The sequence below is a fragment of the Acomys minous genome, assembly GCF_964271855.1.
Source record: "Acomys minous genome assembly, chromosome: 13".
Taxonomy (NCBI): domain Eukaryota; kingdom Metazoa; phylum Chordata; class Mammalia; order Rodentia; family Muridae; genus Acomys; species Acomys minous.
Genome location: NC_140495.1, coordinates 102,334,435 through 102,347,654, shown reverse-complemented (window position 1 = coordinate 102,347,654; position 13,220 = coordinate 102,334,435). Strand labels below are relative to the sequence as shown.

General features: G+C 53.0%; 1 protein-coding gene and 1 long non-coding RNA gene across 3 annotated transcripts in view; both read left to right on the top strand.

Moving 5' to 3' along the window:
- Positions 1-13,220, top strand: part of LOC311581130 — a 174,294-nt gene that overhangs the window by 69,830 nt on the left and 91,244 nt on the right. The window lies entirely within an intron of this gene.
- On the top strand, positions 2,344-12,162 carry MMP11 (matrix metallopeptidase 11). Of its 2 annotated transcripts, none has more exons than XM_084753140.1 (8): positions 2,344-2,512; positions 6,732-6,970; positions 7,803-7,946; positions 8,037-8,170; positions 8,294-8,535; positions 8,654-8,870; positions 9,784-9,903; positions 11,238-12,162. In XM_084753140.1, exons 1-8 carry the CDS (start codon positions 2,390-2,392, stop codon positions 11,369-11,371), a joined length of 1,353 nt encoding a protein of 450 aa, XP_084609266.1. In that variant the 5' UTR covers positions 2,344-2,389; the 3' UTR covers positions 11,372-12,162. The 2 variants fall into 2 exon arrangements, with proteins under 2 accessions (XP_084609266.1, XP_084609265.1); XM_084753139.1 differs by having other exon boundaries at positions 9,646-9,903.

The following is a 13,220-nucleotide window of genomic DNA, read 5'->3' as shown; positions in this document are numbered from 1 at the left end:
TTTTTTTTTTTTGGTTTTTCGAGATAGGGTTTCTCTGTGTAGCCTTGGCCATCCTGGACTCACTTTGTAGACCAGGCTGGCCTCGAACTCACAGCAATCCGCCTGCCTCTGCCTCCTGAGTGCTGGGATTAAAGGCCTGCGCCACCACGCCCGGCTTGATAGGTATTCTCTGCCAACAAAATGAGCCAATTCAAACCAAATTAAAGAAGTATAAAGGCAAGTTTATTGGAAGCAGGTTTGGGGCAGTCAGGGAGACCAAAATGGGAGGTGGGGGAGAAGCATGCAGCAGGCAGAGAGAAAAAGAAATGCAGAGCAGGGGAGGGAGGGAACCACAAGGTCTGGTTTATATAGCGAAGAGCCTCTGGGGGAGAGGAAGCCCCGCCCCCGGGCTAGAAAGTATAGGATAGGGGGTGGGGTATGCCAGCCTTGCCCTGTAACAGACAGGGACTGAGGGATGCTGGGAGAACCTGGAGGCCAGGCCCTCTTTGATTTGTTAAATAGGCACCCCAGCTGCTTGTTCCCTAGTAACCCAACAATTTTGTTGAAATAGGATCTCTATATACCCCAGTTGTCCTGAAACACACTAGTCTGGTCTCAAACTCACAGAAATCCACCTGCCTCTGTCTCCCAAGTATTGGGATTAAAGGCGTGCACCACCACATCCAGTAAATAATTTGTTTTTAAAATGCTATACTTTCATATGCATCCGAAAATAATGTATGAGAGCTGGCGATGGTGGCCAGAGCTACACAGAGAAACCCTGTCTCAAAAAAAAAAAAAAAGAAAGAAAGAAAGAAAGAAAAGAAAAAAGAAAAAGAAGAAGAAGAAGAAGAAGAAGAAGAAGAAGAAGCAGCAGCAGCCGGGTGGTAGTGGCACATACATTTAATCCCGGCACTCAGGAGGCAGAGGCAGGCATATCGTTGTGAGTTCGAGGCCAGCCTGGTCTACATAGTGAGTCCAGGACAGCCAGGGCTACACAGAGAAACCCTGTCTCGAAAAACAAAATAAAAAACATATAATATACATATAAATTATATATAATATATATAATACACATATATACACATTTTATACACATCTCTTTTTTATATATACATATATAAATGCCCGGTCCTTTTATAATTCCTTTACCAACATTGCTAAAATAAGGCTGAACAGACCTTGCAATTCTACATATGATGATATGTGCTTGTAATCCTATCCCTCTGATAGGCTAAACCAGAAATCTTAAACTGGAGGCCTGCCTGGACAGCATGTATGCATAGGAGACTCTGTGATGAAAGGAAAGAGAAGAGAGAGAAAGGGGCCCGGCAGGAAGCGAGAAAAGAAGAATGAAAGAGATGCCAGCGTTTTAAGAGGTGAGGCCTTTTAAAAGATTGCAGATGGCCAAGCAAAACTCCATGCTCTCTGGCTCCACCTTGCAGCAGCTCGGGGGCCCTGCCTGCCTCTCTGCCTCATTCTTAGCTTTGGAGGTTTGTAGAAAAGGTCGTCAAAGAGGGTGCATTGCGCAGTTGGACACCCCCTGCAAAGACGGGAGCGGATGAACCTTTTTTGAGCATGTGAACCTCGTTCTCACCTTTGATTCTCTCCATGTCTCAGATAACCTGGCCCGACTGGTCAAAGCCTGTTGGCCAGGGCCGGTGCCAGGGAACAACCTGACCCTTCAGGGCCCAACTCAGACATCTCCCTATGTCTCTCTCCTCCCAGATCTCTGCTCCCGTTTGTCTGGTCCCTCCCTCCAAGATTCTCCGTAATTGTCTCCGGTCTGATGTATTATGTGCGTCAGTGTGTGCCAAGTGTCCTTAGAGGTCAGAAGAAGGCATTCCCGATCCTAGGATAGCCACCATGTGGGTGCTAGGAATGGGACCCCGGTTCTCTGCAAGAGCAATAGTGCTACTAACATCTGATCCATCTATCCAGACCTGTCTCTCTGGCTTGTTTTAAGGTGAGTGGCTGGCCGACTTCTGCTATATGCCTTAGTTTCCCCGGGGTCATATTACAATAGCAGGTTCCTTACAGGAGCTGTTGTGCCAGCTTCCCAATGGATTTGGCTAGACTGGTAGGCTGGGGGATTTGAGCACCTGTCACAGGCTAAAAGAAGTCAGAGAGAGGTCAAACCACCATGGAGACCTGGCAGAGGATGAGACTTCCGAAAGTGGGGTTGGAGAGCAGGAGCGCTTGATTGAGCCTCTCCAAGGCTCTCACCAGGTCTAAGGGGTCCACTCCTCCCCAACCCAAGCCATGGTTGCTGGCCGGTTGGGTTTAGAACAAAAGGCAGAGGAAGGCGGGGCGGTGGGGGGTGCGGTCCGGGCGCCGGCGGGGGGCGGGGCGAACGCTATAAGGGGTGGTGGCCCGGCGCGGCCCAGCAGGCCCAGCAGCCCCGGGGCGGATGGCACGGGCCGCCCGTCTCCTCCGCGCGGTCTCGCGCGCCCTCCTGCTCCCGCTGCCTCTGCTGCTGCTGCTGTTGCTGCTTCTCCTGCCTCCGCCGCTCATGGCTCGGGCCAGGCCACCGGTGAGTGCCCGCCGCTCCTCCCCGAGGGAGGGCTGGGCACACGGGCTGGGCCCACTAGCTGAGCTTGACCCACCGACCTAGCGCGGTCGGTCCCCGAAATGTCTTTTGGGTCTCTCTGGTCATGATAAGGAGCTTCTCGTCCTTGGCGGTTTGCAAGTGGAGCGTCTGCGGCTGGCGAGGTGTAACTCTGTGCCCAGACTCAGCTTGGGAACCGGCTCCTCCAGCCCCAGCTAGGGATGCTTGGAGTGTGTGTTGGTAGAGGTAGCGGAGGGAGTGGATACCAGGGCCCCTTGTTCATCACAGGAAGGAAGCAAAGCGAGTCTGGGGTTGGGGGTGAGGGGGAACAGCCTCCCGGGTGTGTGGTTCCAGTGAGCAATCCCCACCCCGCAAGGTGTATACGGTGGATGGAGAATAAAGGACTGAGCCAGGACAGAGGAAATGGGGCCCAGGTTGAGAGAGGTGCCTCAACCTGCAGGAGGCAAGTTTCGGAAACTTTGAGCCGACAGAAAGCGAGAAGTGTGTATGAGCATCAAGTGGCAGTCAGAATAAAAGGGGTCACTGAAACGGGGTGCTGTAGACTCTCAGGGAACAAAAGCACAGAGAGGGAGAAAGGAAAGGGGGTGCAAAGAGGCAAAGAGGGAGACAGGGATTGAGGGGCTCACAGCCTGTGTGCCCCAATGGCTGCGACCTTTTTCCAGGCTGGTCTTTGAGGCACCTGTCAGAGTAGCGACTAAGCTGGGGTGGGACTGGAGCCGGGACCGCAACAGACCTACAGCACCCACTGGATACCATGCGCTCAGTGGCCAGCTGAGGCAGCCAGGCAGCTCAGATAATGATGGGAGGAGGGTGTGAGAGGCAGGTGTCCTGGGACTGGTCCCTCCGTGCAGCATCCACATTGGTCCACCTGCCAGTTCTGGCCCACACTGGCCTTGGGAGCAAAAGGGTTTGGAAAGGGGAGAGACTATGGTGGGTCAGGAGCTCCTCCGGCGGGGTGTGGAGTTTCCTGCCCTCAGACTTGGAGCACAGTTGCTAACCCACCCCCTACCCCCCGCCCCCAGCCATGGACTGAACTCATGGATTTGAGGATTGGACAGGTCTGAGCTTGAACTATGAAACCTTGGGTGAAGCAACCCCCCTCTGACTCCTTGCTAAGGGGACAGAGCAGGAGGGGACATCAGTACCTGCTGTTGGGCATTTAGCATAGAATGACGTGAGGCTGGGCACACTGGAGAGACACAGTTGTCACCTGCAGTTTTAGCCACTCTGATGCTTGCTTGTACAGGGCTTGGGGACAAGCCTGGGGCGGGGCATGTGTGTGTGTGTGTGTGTGTGTGTGTGTGTGTGTGTGTGTGTGTGTGTAATCTGAGTTGAGGATCTGTCAGTCTATAGATGCATAGGGAGGGTCACCTCTAATGTTTTTTTATCCCTAGACTGCCATTGGCATGGCCAAAAGAGTTCAGTAAATATTTATTCATCCCATCCCCCAGCCTTCAGAGTTGGTGAAAGTTCCACAACCTAGTGGCCAGGGAAGCTGCCCTCCCTTCTGGAGGCAGCAGAGAGGGGTGGGAAGGGGGTTAGGCAGGAGTGCGAGGATGGAGCTGTGTCCTCCGGCTGTTTCCTTGACGTCTCTGCTGCTTCCCCCCCCCTCATCACAGCCTAACCAAGTGACTTTTTCTCAGGGTTGCCTACTAACTAACCACTATCATCTTCATTAGACAAAAAGCAAACTGAGGAGCCAGGTGTGGTGGCCCACGCTTGTAATCCCAGCACTCGGGGAGGCAGAGGAAGGCGGATCTCTGTGAGTTGGAGGCCAGCCTGGTCTACAAAGTGAGTCCAGGACAGCCAGGGCTGTTACAAAGAGAAACCCTGTCTCAAAAGAAAAAAAAAAAGGGTCACCAGCTGCCTGTTCTTCCCTAGTGGCTTTCTAGTCTGGGGCCCTTTTTTATTTACTTTCCGCTAGGTTCCTCCCATGGTCTGGATCGGAAGTTACTCCTAGGACTGACCTTGAGTGTCTAAGCTATGCCAGGAGACTGGGTCAGCCCAGAGTCCCTTGAGTATGTCTGAGGCTGTGGATTGGCAGCTGCCAGGCAAGAGGAGGGTGGGGCAGAGTGAATCAGGCCCCTCCACTGGGCAGGCCAAAGGAAGGCTGCTAGCTGAGAAAGGGAATGCACTAGAAACAGAAATGCTTCTTAGGAATGTGGGTCTTGGAGACAAGCCAAGACGATGGGGGAGCCGGCGAGTTCTCAGGGGGAGAGGCATAAGCCTCAAGGCTGAGCCCAGCTCTTGTCTGACTTGGGGTGTGATCCTGGGCAAAGTCTGCCACCCCCCTCCCCAATCCCAGACAGGGTTTTCTGTGTAGCCTTGACTGTCCTGGATTGGCTTTGTAAACCAGGCTGGCCTTAAACTCACAGCGATCTCCTGCCTCTGCCTCCCGGGTACTGGGATTAAAGGTGTGTGCCACCATGCCAGGCCTAAAGTCTTTAATTTCTCTGGACTCTGTTTCATGGCCTGGGGTGTTGGGCATTTAGGATCAAATGAGAATAATGACTTATCCACAAACTCTCACCAGGGATAGGTGATGCCAGGGGATGCCAGCTCACCAGTTGTAGCTCATTGGATACCAGTGGTCCCTGGAGGAATGGAGAATTTGGGGAGAGGAGATTCCCAAGTGTGGGAGGGAGTACTGGGGCCTAAGGGGGCGGGGTGCGTAGTACCTGGGAAAGGGCCTGCCCTGCATCAGGTGCTGCTGCAGGATTCAACGACTGACATTTGACAGATGGCGAAGCTGGAGCTCAGTGGAGACAGGCACTTGTCTGGGTCACCAGTGCACAGAATTCAGCCTTCAGGAGCTCAGAGCTTCTGGCCATGGCCTTGATGCCTCACAGGGAGGAGAGGGGAGCAGTGTTGAAGGGGCCGTGGTGGAGATGGGAAAGATCGTTCGTCTCCATTTCCTTTCCTCTTTAGTGGCTGCTCTACCAGCCTCTCTCTGGGTGGCAGAGACGAGAGACCTAGCGATGAGCTGGGCTTTGAGCTAGGAGAGGCTCCTGGGAGGCAGGCGGTGACAGTGTCCTGACATTCTCTGAGAGGGCTGCTAGACTCCTGATAGAGTTGGACAGAGGAATTTCTCTTGCTGGCCAGGTTGGACAGGCCCCTGTGGCTGGTCATAAAGAACCGGGTGCACAGCTTCATTGTGATACTTTAAGGGGGTCCCCAGGCGTAGTTTCAAGGATTACCTATGCAAATTACTTGGGAGGCAACGGGTACTTTGTAAACCCCCCACCCCCACCCCCCAAAAAAGAATTGTAACCTCTTCCTTTGGGGAATAATACGGGACGAATGCAGCTCTCTGGTCATGGTTATAGTCTGTGGTCCAGAGACATTGACAGGGTGGGAACTGGTTGTCCCTTTCTTCCCTGCCCCGAAGGGACAGATCTGGCAGGGTTTGAGCCAAAGTGTCTCTACTAGAACCGGACCCTCAGGTGGATGGGGTGTTTCTCAGTGGTAGAGCACAAGTGCACTGAGCCCTGGATTCAACTACCAGCGCCCCACATACAACAACAAAAAAAGGAAACCCACATCGGGCCAGATGTGGTGGCGCACACCTGTAATCCCAGCACTCCAGGAGGCAGAGGCAGGCGGATCTCTGTGAGTTCGAGGCCAGCCTGGTCTACAAAGCGAGTCCAGGACAGGACACAGAGACGCAGAGACACAGAGAAACCCTGCCTGGAAAAACCAAAACCAAAAGAAAAGGAAACCCCAGTTACCTGGTACCCAAGGCCTGTGCTAAATGCATCCCCTGGGCTCTTGGAGCAATGCTTACTGGGAGTCTCATCCCCGTGTTAGGTAAGGCAGCCAGGGGCCACACTGCAGGCTGCGTGTAGCCCCTCCACGCTCGGGGAGCATGCTCAGATGCCTCCTTGGGTATGTGGGGAGAAGGTAGTTAGGGCTTCCTAAGCTCGTGTTCCCCTAGTCTCCACGTGCTCCTGTCTAGACCTTAGATGCATCAACAGGAGCTGGTGATAGACAGCCCAGGGCTCTCAAGCAGGGCAGGAGCTCAACCGAAGGCTGATGGACCTGCCTTTGTGCCAGCGTACCCTTCAGCTCCTCCACGCTGTGCTAAAGAACTACATCTCAAACCTTAGGCCCCGAGGTTCTGAAGTCTGACTCGGGTCTTGCATCGGTTTTTGTTTGTTTGTTTGTTTGTTTGTTTTTTGCCCAGGCTAGCCACCGTCACCACCCTGTGAAGAGAGGGCCACCGCAGCTCCTGCATGCGGCTCTGCCTAATAGCTTGACATCTGTCCCTGCCTCCCACTGGGCCCCTAGTCCTGCCAGTAGTAGCTCCAGACCTCTTCGATGTGGCGTGCCTGACCTACCTGATGTGCTCAACGCTGCCCGAAATCGACAGAAGCGCTTCGTACTGTCAGGAGGGCGCTGGGAGAAGACAGACCTCACCTACAGGTAGGGACCAGGGGAGCATCTTCATTCCTGAGATGCCCAGGGCCACATTCACCCAGCACACAGTCCTGCGTGCCCACTGACCCGCCTCCCCGAGCCATTCATGGACCAGTAACATGGAGCTAACCACACTCTTCCAGCCTAGAAAAGCCTAAGTTCAAGCCTATGGACAGATTTCTGGGACTTAGGAGACTTTATTAGAGACGTGTAAGGCCCAGGCATGGGACCCATACTAATGAGACAGAGCCACAGCTCTGGTAGATTGTCAAATCTACCATAATCTACAACTGGCCTTTTGTAGGTGGATACAAGTCAGGGTGGACTACTTGCTGGTGATCTAGGAGGTCCCTCAGCAGGTGGCCAGGAAGCCTGAGGGACAATGCTCTAGGGTCACCTGGCATTGAAGCTGAGATAGGGGTGCAGCATTTTTGATCGAGTTCCAATACAAGACTTCCCACGGCGAATTGTGTTGTCAGGTCTTGGGACCCCCTGGCCTTGTATCCTTTCCGCTCAGTGTGTATGTCTAAACATGCACATCCCCACACAGAGGTGAGCCCACGTGTCTAGGGACAGCCTCCTAAACCTGAGACCCAGGACACTCGTGGCCCCAGCCCTGAGTGCACACACACCCGCTGATCACCCAGGGGCCAAGGTAAGACAAGCTCTCACGTAATAAGCCAGGATGGCCTCAAACTCACAGACATCCTCCTGCCTCCGCTTCGCCAGTGCTGGGACGAAAGGCATTAGTCACCCCACTCAACTCCAGGGGAAGCTTGCCTCCTCCATCCTCAGGGGCTTCCTTACCCCATGCCCAGGCCCCTCCACCTCCCCCCAGGATCCTCCGGTTCCCATGGCAGCTTGTAAGGGAGCAGGTACGGCAGACGGTGGCAGAGGCCCTCCAGGTATGGAGTGAGGTGACGCCGCTAACTTTCACCGAGGTGCATGAGGGACGAGCTGACATCATGATTGACTTCACCAGGTGAAACCTGTGGCTTGGGACTTTTCTGGGGCCACATCCCATTGTCAGCAGCCTCTAACTGTTCTTCCCCGCCCCACCCCCCACCCCTAGGTACTGGCATGGGGACAACTTGCCATTTGATGGGCCTGGGGGTATCCTGGCCCATGCCTTCTTCCCCAAGACCCACCGAGAAGGGGATGTACATTTTGACTATGATGAAACTTGGACTATTGGGGACAACCAGGGTATGTGCTGGACCCTAATCTTCCAGATGAGGCAACTAGGGTGTACTTACTGGGGTCTAGAGATTAATTAGGCAACTGGTGGCGGGAAGCGGAGGTGGCCTAACTCGCCTCCCCTGTTTCCAGGCACAGACCTGCTGCAAGTGGCGGCTCATGAATTTGGCCATGTTCTGGGCCTGCAACATACCACAACAGCTAAGGCCCTTATGTCCCCTTTCTACACCTTCCGCTACCCTCTAAGCCTCAGCCCGGATGACCGAAGGGGCATCCAGCACCTCTATGGCCAGCCCAAGCCGGTCCCCACCTCCCATGCCCCAGCCTTGGGCTCCCAGGCTGGGATAGATACCAATGAGATCGCACTGCTGGAGGTAAGGATGAGATGAGTGGGAAGACACAGGCGAGGCCCCCATCCCTGTCCCCTCGGCAGCCCTGCTGGTCTTATGGCTCCAATATGGGCTCTTTTCTGGGTCCTCTCTCCCACCCTAGCCGGAAACCCCACCAGATGTCTGTGAGACTTCCTTTGATGCAGTTTCCACCATCCGAGGCGAGCTCTTCTTCTTCAAGGCAGGCTTTGTGTGGAGGCTGCGCAGTGGGCGGCTGCAGCCTGGGTATCCTGCTCTGGCCTCTCGGCACTGGCAAGGACTGCCCAGCCCTGTGGATGCAGCTTTTGAGGATGCCCAGGGCCAGATTTGGTTCTTCCAAGGTGAGTGGGAATTGGAAGTCAGCCAGGAGTCGTGGCGGATGACTCAGGGACACAGTGGGCATGGAGAGGGAGTGCCCGTAGCACTCAGCGCCGAGAGAGAGTGGGGCTTACTCCTTGAGCACAACTGAGAGTCTCCTCGAGGTGGCAGCTCTTGAGATCAGAATAGCATTGGAGGTCTTGCACGCTGCAGTTGCACGCTGATATATTCAACCACCAAAGCCCACCGTGTGGGATGGGGCTTTTGAAAGGAGGGCTTAAGCTCAGAGGCAGAATAACTCACGGCGTGAAGCTTGGAAAAAGCAGAGCAGGAAAATGATGTAGGCGTAGTGACCCCTGGAGCCTGTGATTTCAACTCTCATCTGACAGAGATGACAACCTAGAACATTCCAGGTGGCAGGACTTCATAAACAACAGGTGAGGTGTGGGAACCCAGGATGTGTATTCTAAGGCACCTGAAGGGCCTATTACAGAGGCTGGGACCCTGGGGTGGTCAGCAAACATCTGCGATGGGCAGCCCTCTGTTGACCAGAAAAACCTTAATTTGGGCTTATGGAACCCAAGCTTTGCTTTCTTCTCACCTGGCTCATCGCAGCTGAGATGGGATCTAACATCCTTCCTGGGGTAGGGTTGCTGAGAAAAGCACTATTGTCCAGCAATGTTTTGTAGACAAAAGAAACAGGCTGGGAGAGTCCCTGATGGTGGCCGAGCAGATCCACGGTGACTGGGTATGGCAGTGGTGGCTTGACAGCTCCTAGCAGCATCCCCTCTCTGGCAGGTGCTCAGTACTGGGTATATGATGGCGAGAAGCCAGTCCTAGGCCCTGCGCCACTCTCCAAGCTGGGCCTGCAGGGGTCTCCCATCCACGCTGCTTTGGTCTGGGGTCCTGAGAAGAACAAGATCTACTTCTTCCAAGGTGGAGACTATTGGCGTTTCCACCCCAGAACCCAACGCGTGGACAGTCCTGTGCCCCGACGTGCCACTGACTGGCGAGGGGTGCCTTCTGAGATTGACGCTGCCTTCCAGGATGCTGAGGGTGAGTTGGGGGTAAGGTAGCTGGAGGAAAGTGAGTGGCTGTCATCCTGTTCCCCTCCCCTATGCACAGACTTTATGAAGCTCAGATCATCACGGATCCTTTGTCTAGTGCTGCTATCTCCCCTCTTGGTGGCCAACCAATGTCATGAGACTGAAGGCCAGAGGGTTACAAGGACTTGCCCAGGTCCCTTGGCCACTGCCAGCGCTTACCGAGGGTAGACAATGCTTCAGGCATATTGCCAGTCTTTTTTTTTTTTTTAAAGATTTATTTATTTATTATGTATACAGTGCTCTGTCTGCATGTAATGATTGTAGGCCAGAAGAGGGCACCAGATCTCATTATAGATGTTTGGGAGCCACCATGTGGTTGCTGGGAGTTGAACTCATGACCTTTGGAAGAGCAGCCAGTGCTCTTAACCTCTTGAGCCATCTCTCCAGGCCTGCCAGTCTTCTTACATGTCTCAGACAAGTGTCAGAACAGCCTTCTGATATCACAGCACCTGCTTTTGTTGTGGTTGTTTGTTTGTGGCATGGTCTATGTATCCCTCTGGCTAACCCGGGACTTGCTTTGTAGACCAAGCAAGTCGGATCAAAGGAGCACACCACCGTGCCTGGCTGTAACAGCTCTTACTAGCATAGTCTCAAAGGGGCAAACAGAGGAATGGGCATTAAGGTCACTTAACATACCAGATGGAGAATGGTCACTGTTCCTGACCACTGGACCACCAGGCTTACTGCTAAGGGCAGAGGACTAGAGCCGAGCCCAGTGCTCTCTTGCTTGCTCCTTCCCTTTGCTTCTGTGCCCACCAACACTGGGACTCCCTGGGAGAACTACTTTGAGTAGCCCTAAGCTCTGTATCTCGGGTATTGTCTTCCATTGTATGAAGTAACAGGGAGGTTGGTAACAAAAACAGGACTTGCTGCCCTGAAAGGTAGGACTTGAACTGAGGTTCCTGGTACCTACTGGACCAGACCCTGGCGGGGCAGACAGAAAGGCTCCCTGGAGGGGAAGGGGCTTCTGGTAAGCCAGCTCCAGAGTCTGCAGATGTATTTATTTCATTAATTTTGAAGGCAGGGTCTCTTGTAGTCCAGGCTAGCTCTACACTTAGTATGTGGCCAAGGATGCCTTTGAACTCCTCCTGATCCTCTTGCCTCTACCTCCTGAATGTTGGGAAGCACAGACATGAAACCACCATGCCAAGCTCGTCAGAGTCCAGTGAATTCAGGAGTGGGGGGCCTGTTCACGTAGCACAGTGTCTGTCTCTAGGCCTAGCCTGACAGGTGGACGCAGAGCCTAGTGTTTGCTTATTCAGTCTGACTTCCTTCTCTTTTCAGGCTATGCCTACTTCCTTCGTGGCCCTCTCTACTGGAAGTTTGACCCTGTGAAGGTGAAGGTTCTGGAAGGCTTTCCTCGCCCCATAGGTCCTGACTTCTTTGACTGTTCAGAGCCTGCCAATACTTTCCGTTGACAACATCATGGATGCACTCAGGGATACCAACCCCTGCCACACCACTTATATCATTAAAGAGACCCATAGCCCTATTTGGGGCTCTGGGCTTCAGGCATGGGACAGACAGAGACTATAGGTCTCCTCAGGGGAGTGAGTGGGTTGGGGTACAGCCACTATTTGCAGGAAGGGCCATGCTGGTCATGGTCACCTGCCAACAACTGCCTCAGACTGGGCAAAGGCTTTGATATTACTTACAAATAAGGGAAGTCATGGGCCAACAATATTCTACCTACCAATATTCCACGGTCAACCTGGCTAGTCAAGGCCTCCATCTGTCCCTCAAAGCAGAGCCCCCACAGTAATTCAGGAACCACGTTGTCTTCCTTCTATTCCTGTAATGAGGTTCCCGTGGGTAGTGGTGTTGGTGATGGGATGCCCAGGGTACCATTCTGCCCCAGCCGGGCACCTGGGCCTCCGGCAGTATCTTTCTTGATAAAGTCACTTACTGGAGAGATGCTAGACTGATTACCTTCCAGCAGGTGATTCAGAGGTGTGTTTCCTGGGACCCAGGCCAAAAGGTACACAGCCAGCCAGGGAGGCAGCTGCTTCCTCCTGGAGATACTGCCTCAGAGGCCCCACTTACCTCAGTGCCTTGCCCCAGGCCATTTTTTCCTGGGGCCCTCTTCCTAGCACAGGTACCCTCTAAGGCCATGTAAATGTGTGTACAGTGTATAAAGCCTTTTCTTAAAAAAAAAAAAAGAAAAAACAAAACCAAGACTGTCATTAAACATGAGTGTTTTCTAAGTGCCTCTCTGGTTTCTCTTTGCAATTTGCAGTCAGGATTTGGGACCTAGGGTCAAAGCCTTCATCCTCCCAAGTCTGCTTCTTGGAGCTAGGCCCAATGTTTAGGCGTTCTCTTCTCCCATTCCTGCACAAGCAGAGACGGGTACCTGCAATGACATTTTAACTGGCTGCCTATTTCCTCATTTGTCCCTTAAAGTCATCCTCCAAAGCAGTGGTCATTGTATCTGATCATGTGTCATTCCCCTCTGGGGAAGGCAAGGCCACACTATATATCCCTGGCTGTCCTAGAACTCCCAGAGGTCAGCCTGCCTTCTGACCGGAGTTCTGGGGTGCTTGTCATTAAAGGCGTGAGCCACCATGCCCGGCCCTTGACATTCCGGTTCCCACGGCTGTGAGAACAGCGGGCAGAGGTCGTGGTTACCACAGCCCTTCCCGGTTCTTTAGCATCTCCTTCATAATGACCTCCTGTCACAGCTGCAGTCTCGTCAGACTGATCCTTAGGAAATAGTCACTGGTGTCACTAACTGGCCACTGTTTGCCTTTCAACTTTCATAAATGTATTTATATTCTTGCACATTCCTCCCCCGACTCCCCCACCTTCATTATCTCCCCTCACCCCCTTTCCATCTCTTTGCTCCCCTACACAATGTGACTTTTCCTCTCTGTATGATACATAATTTTTACATCTACATAAACTCCAGAAACTACAAATGAGAGAAACACACTTGACTCCAGTTGTATCCCTTTTCCTCCAAACAATATAATTTCACTTTTGTGGCTGAAAAAAAAAAAAAAGTCCATCCTGTACACACACTTCATAACTTGTTTTGTTTTCTGAGACAGAGTTTCTCTACATAGCCTGTCCTGGAACTCACTATATATAGACCAGGCTTGCCACTTAATTCACAGAAATCCTCCTGCTTCTGCCTCTTAAGTGCTGGGGCTAAAGGCCCGCACCACCAGACCCAGCCTATGCTACATTTTCTTTATCCATTACTCTATTGTAGAATAGCTACCAAGGCTGGGTTGTAACTTCTTCGCTCTTGTAATAGTGCCATAATGA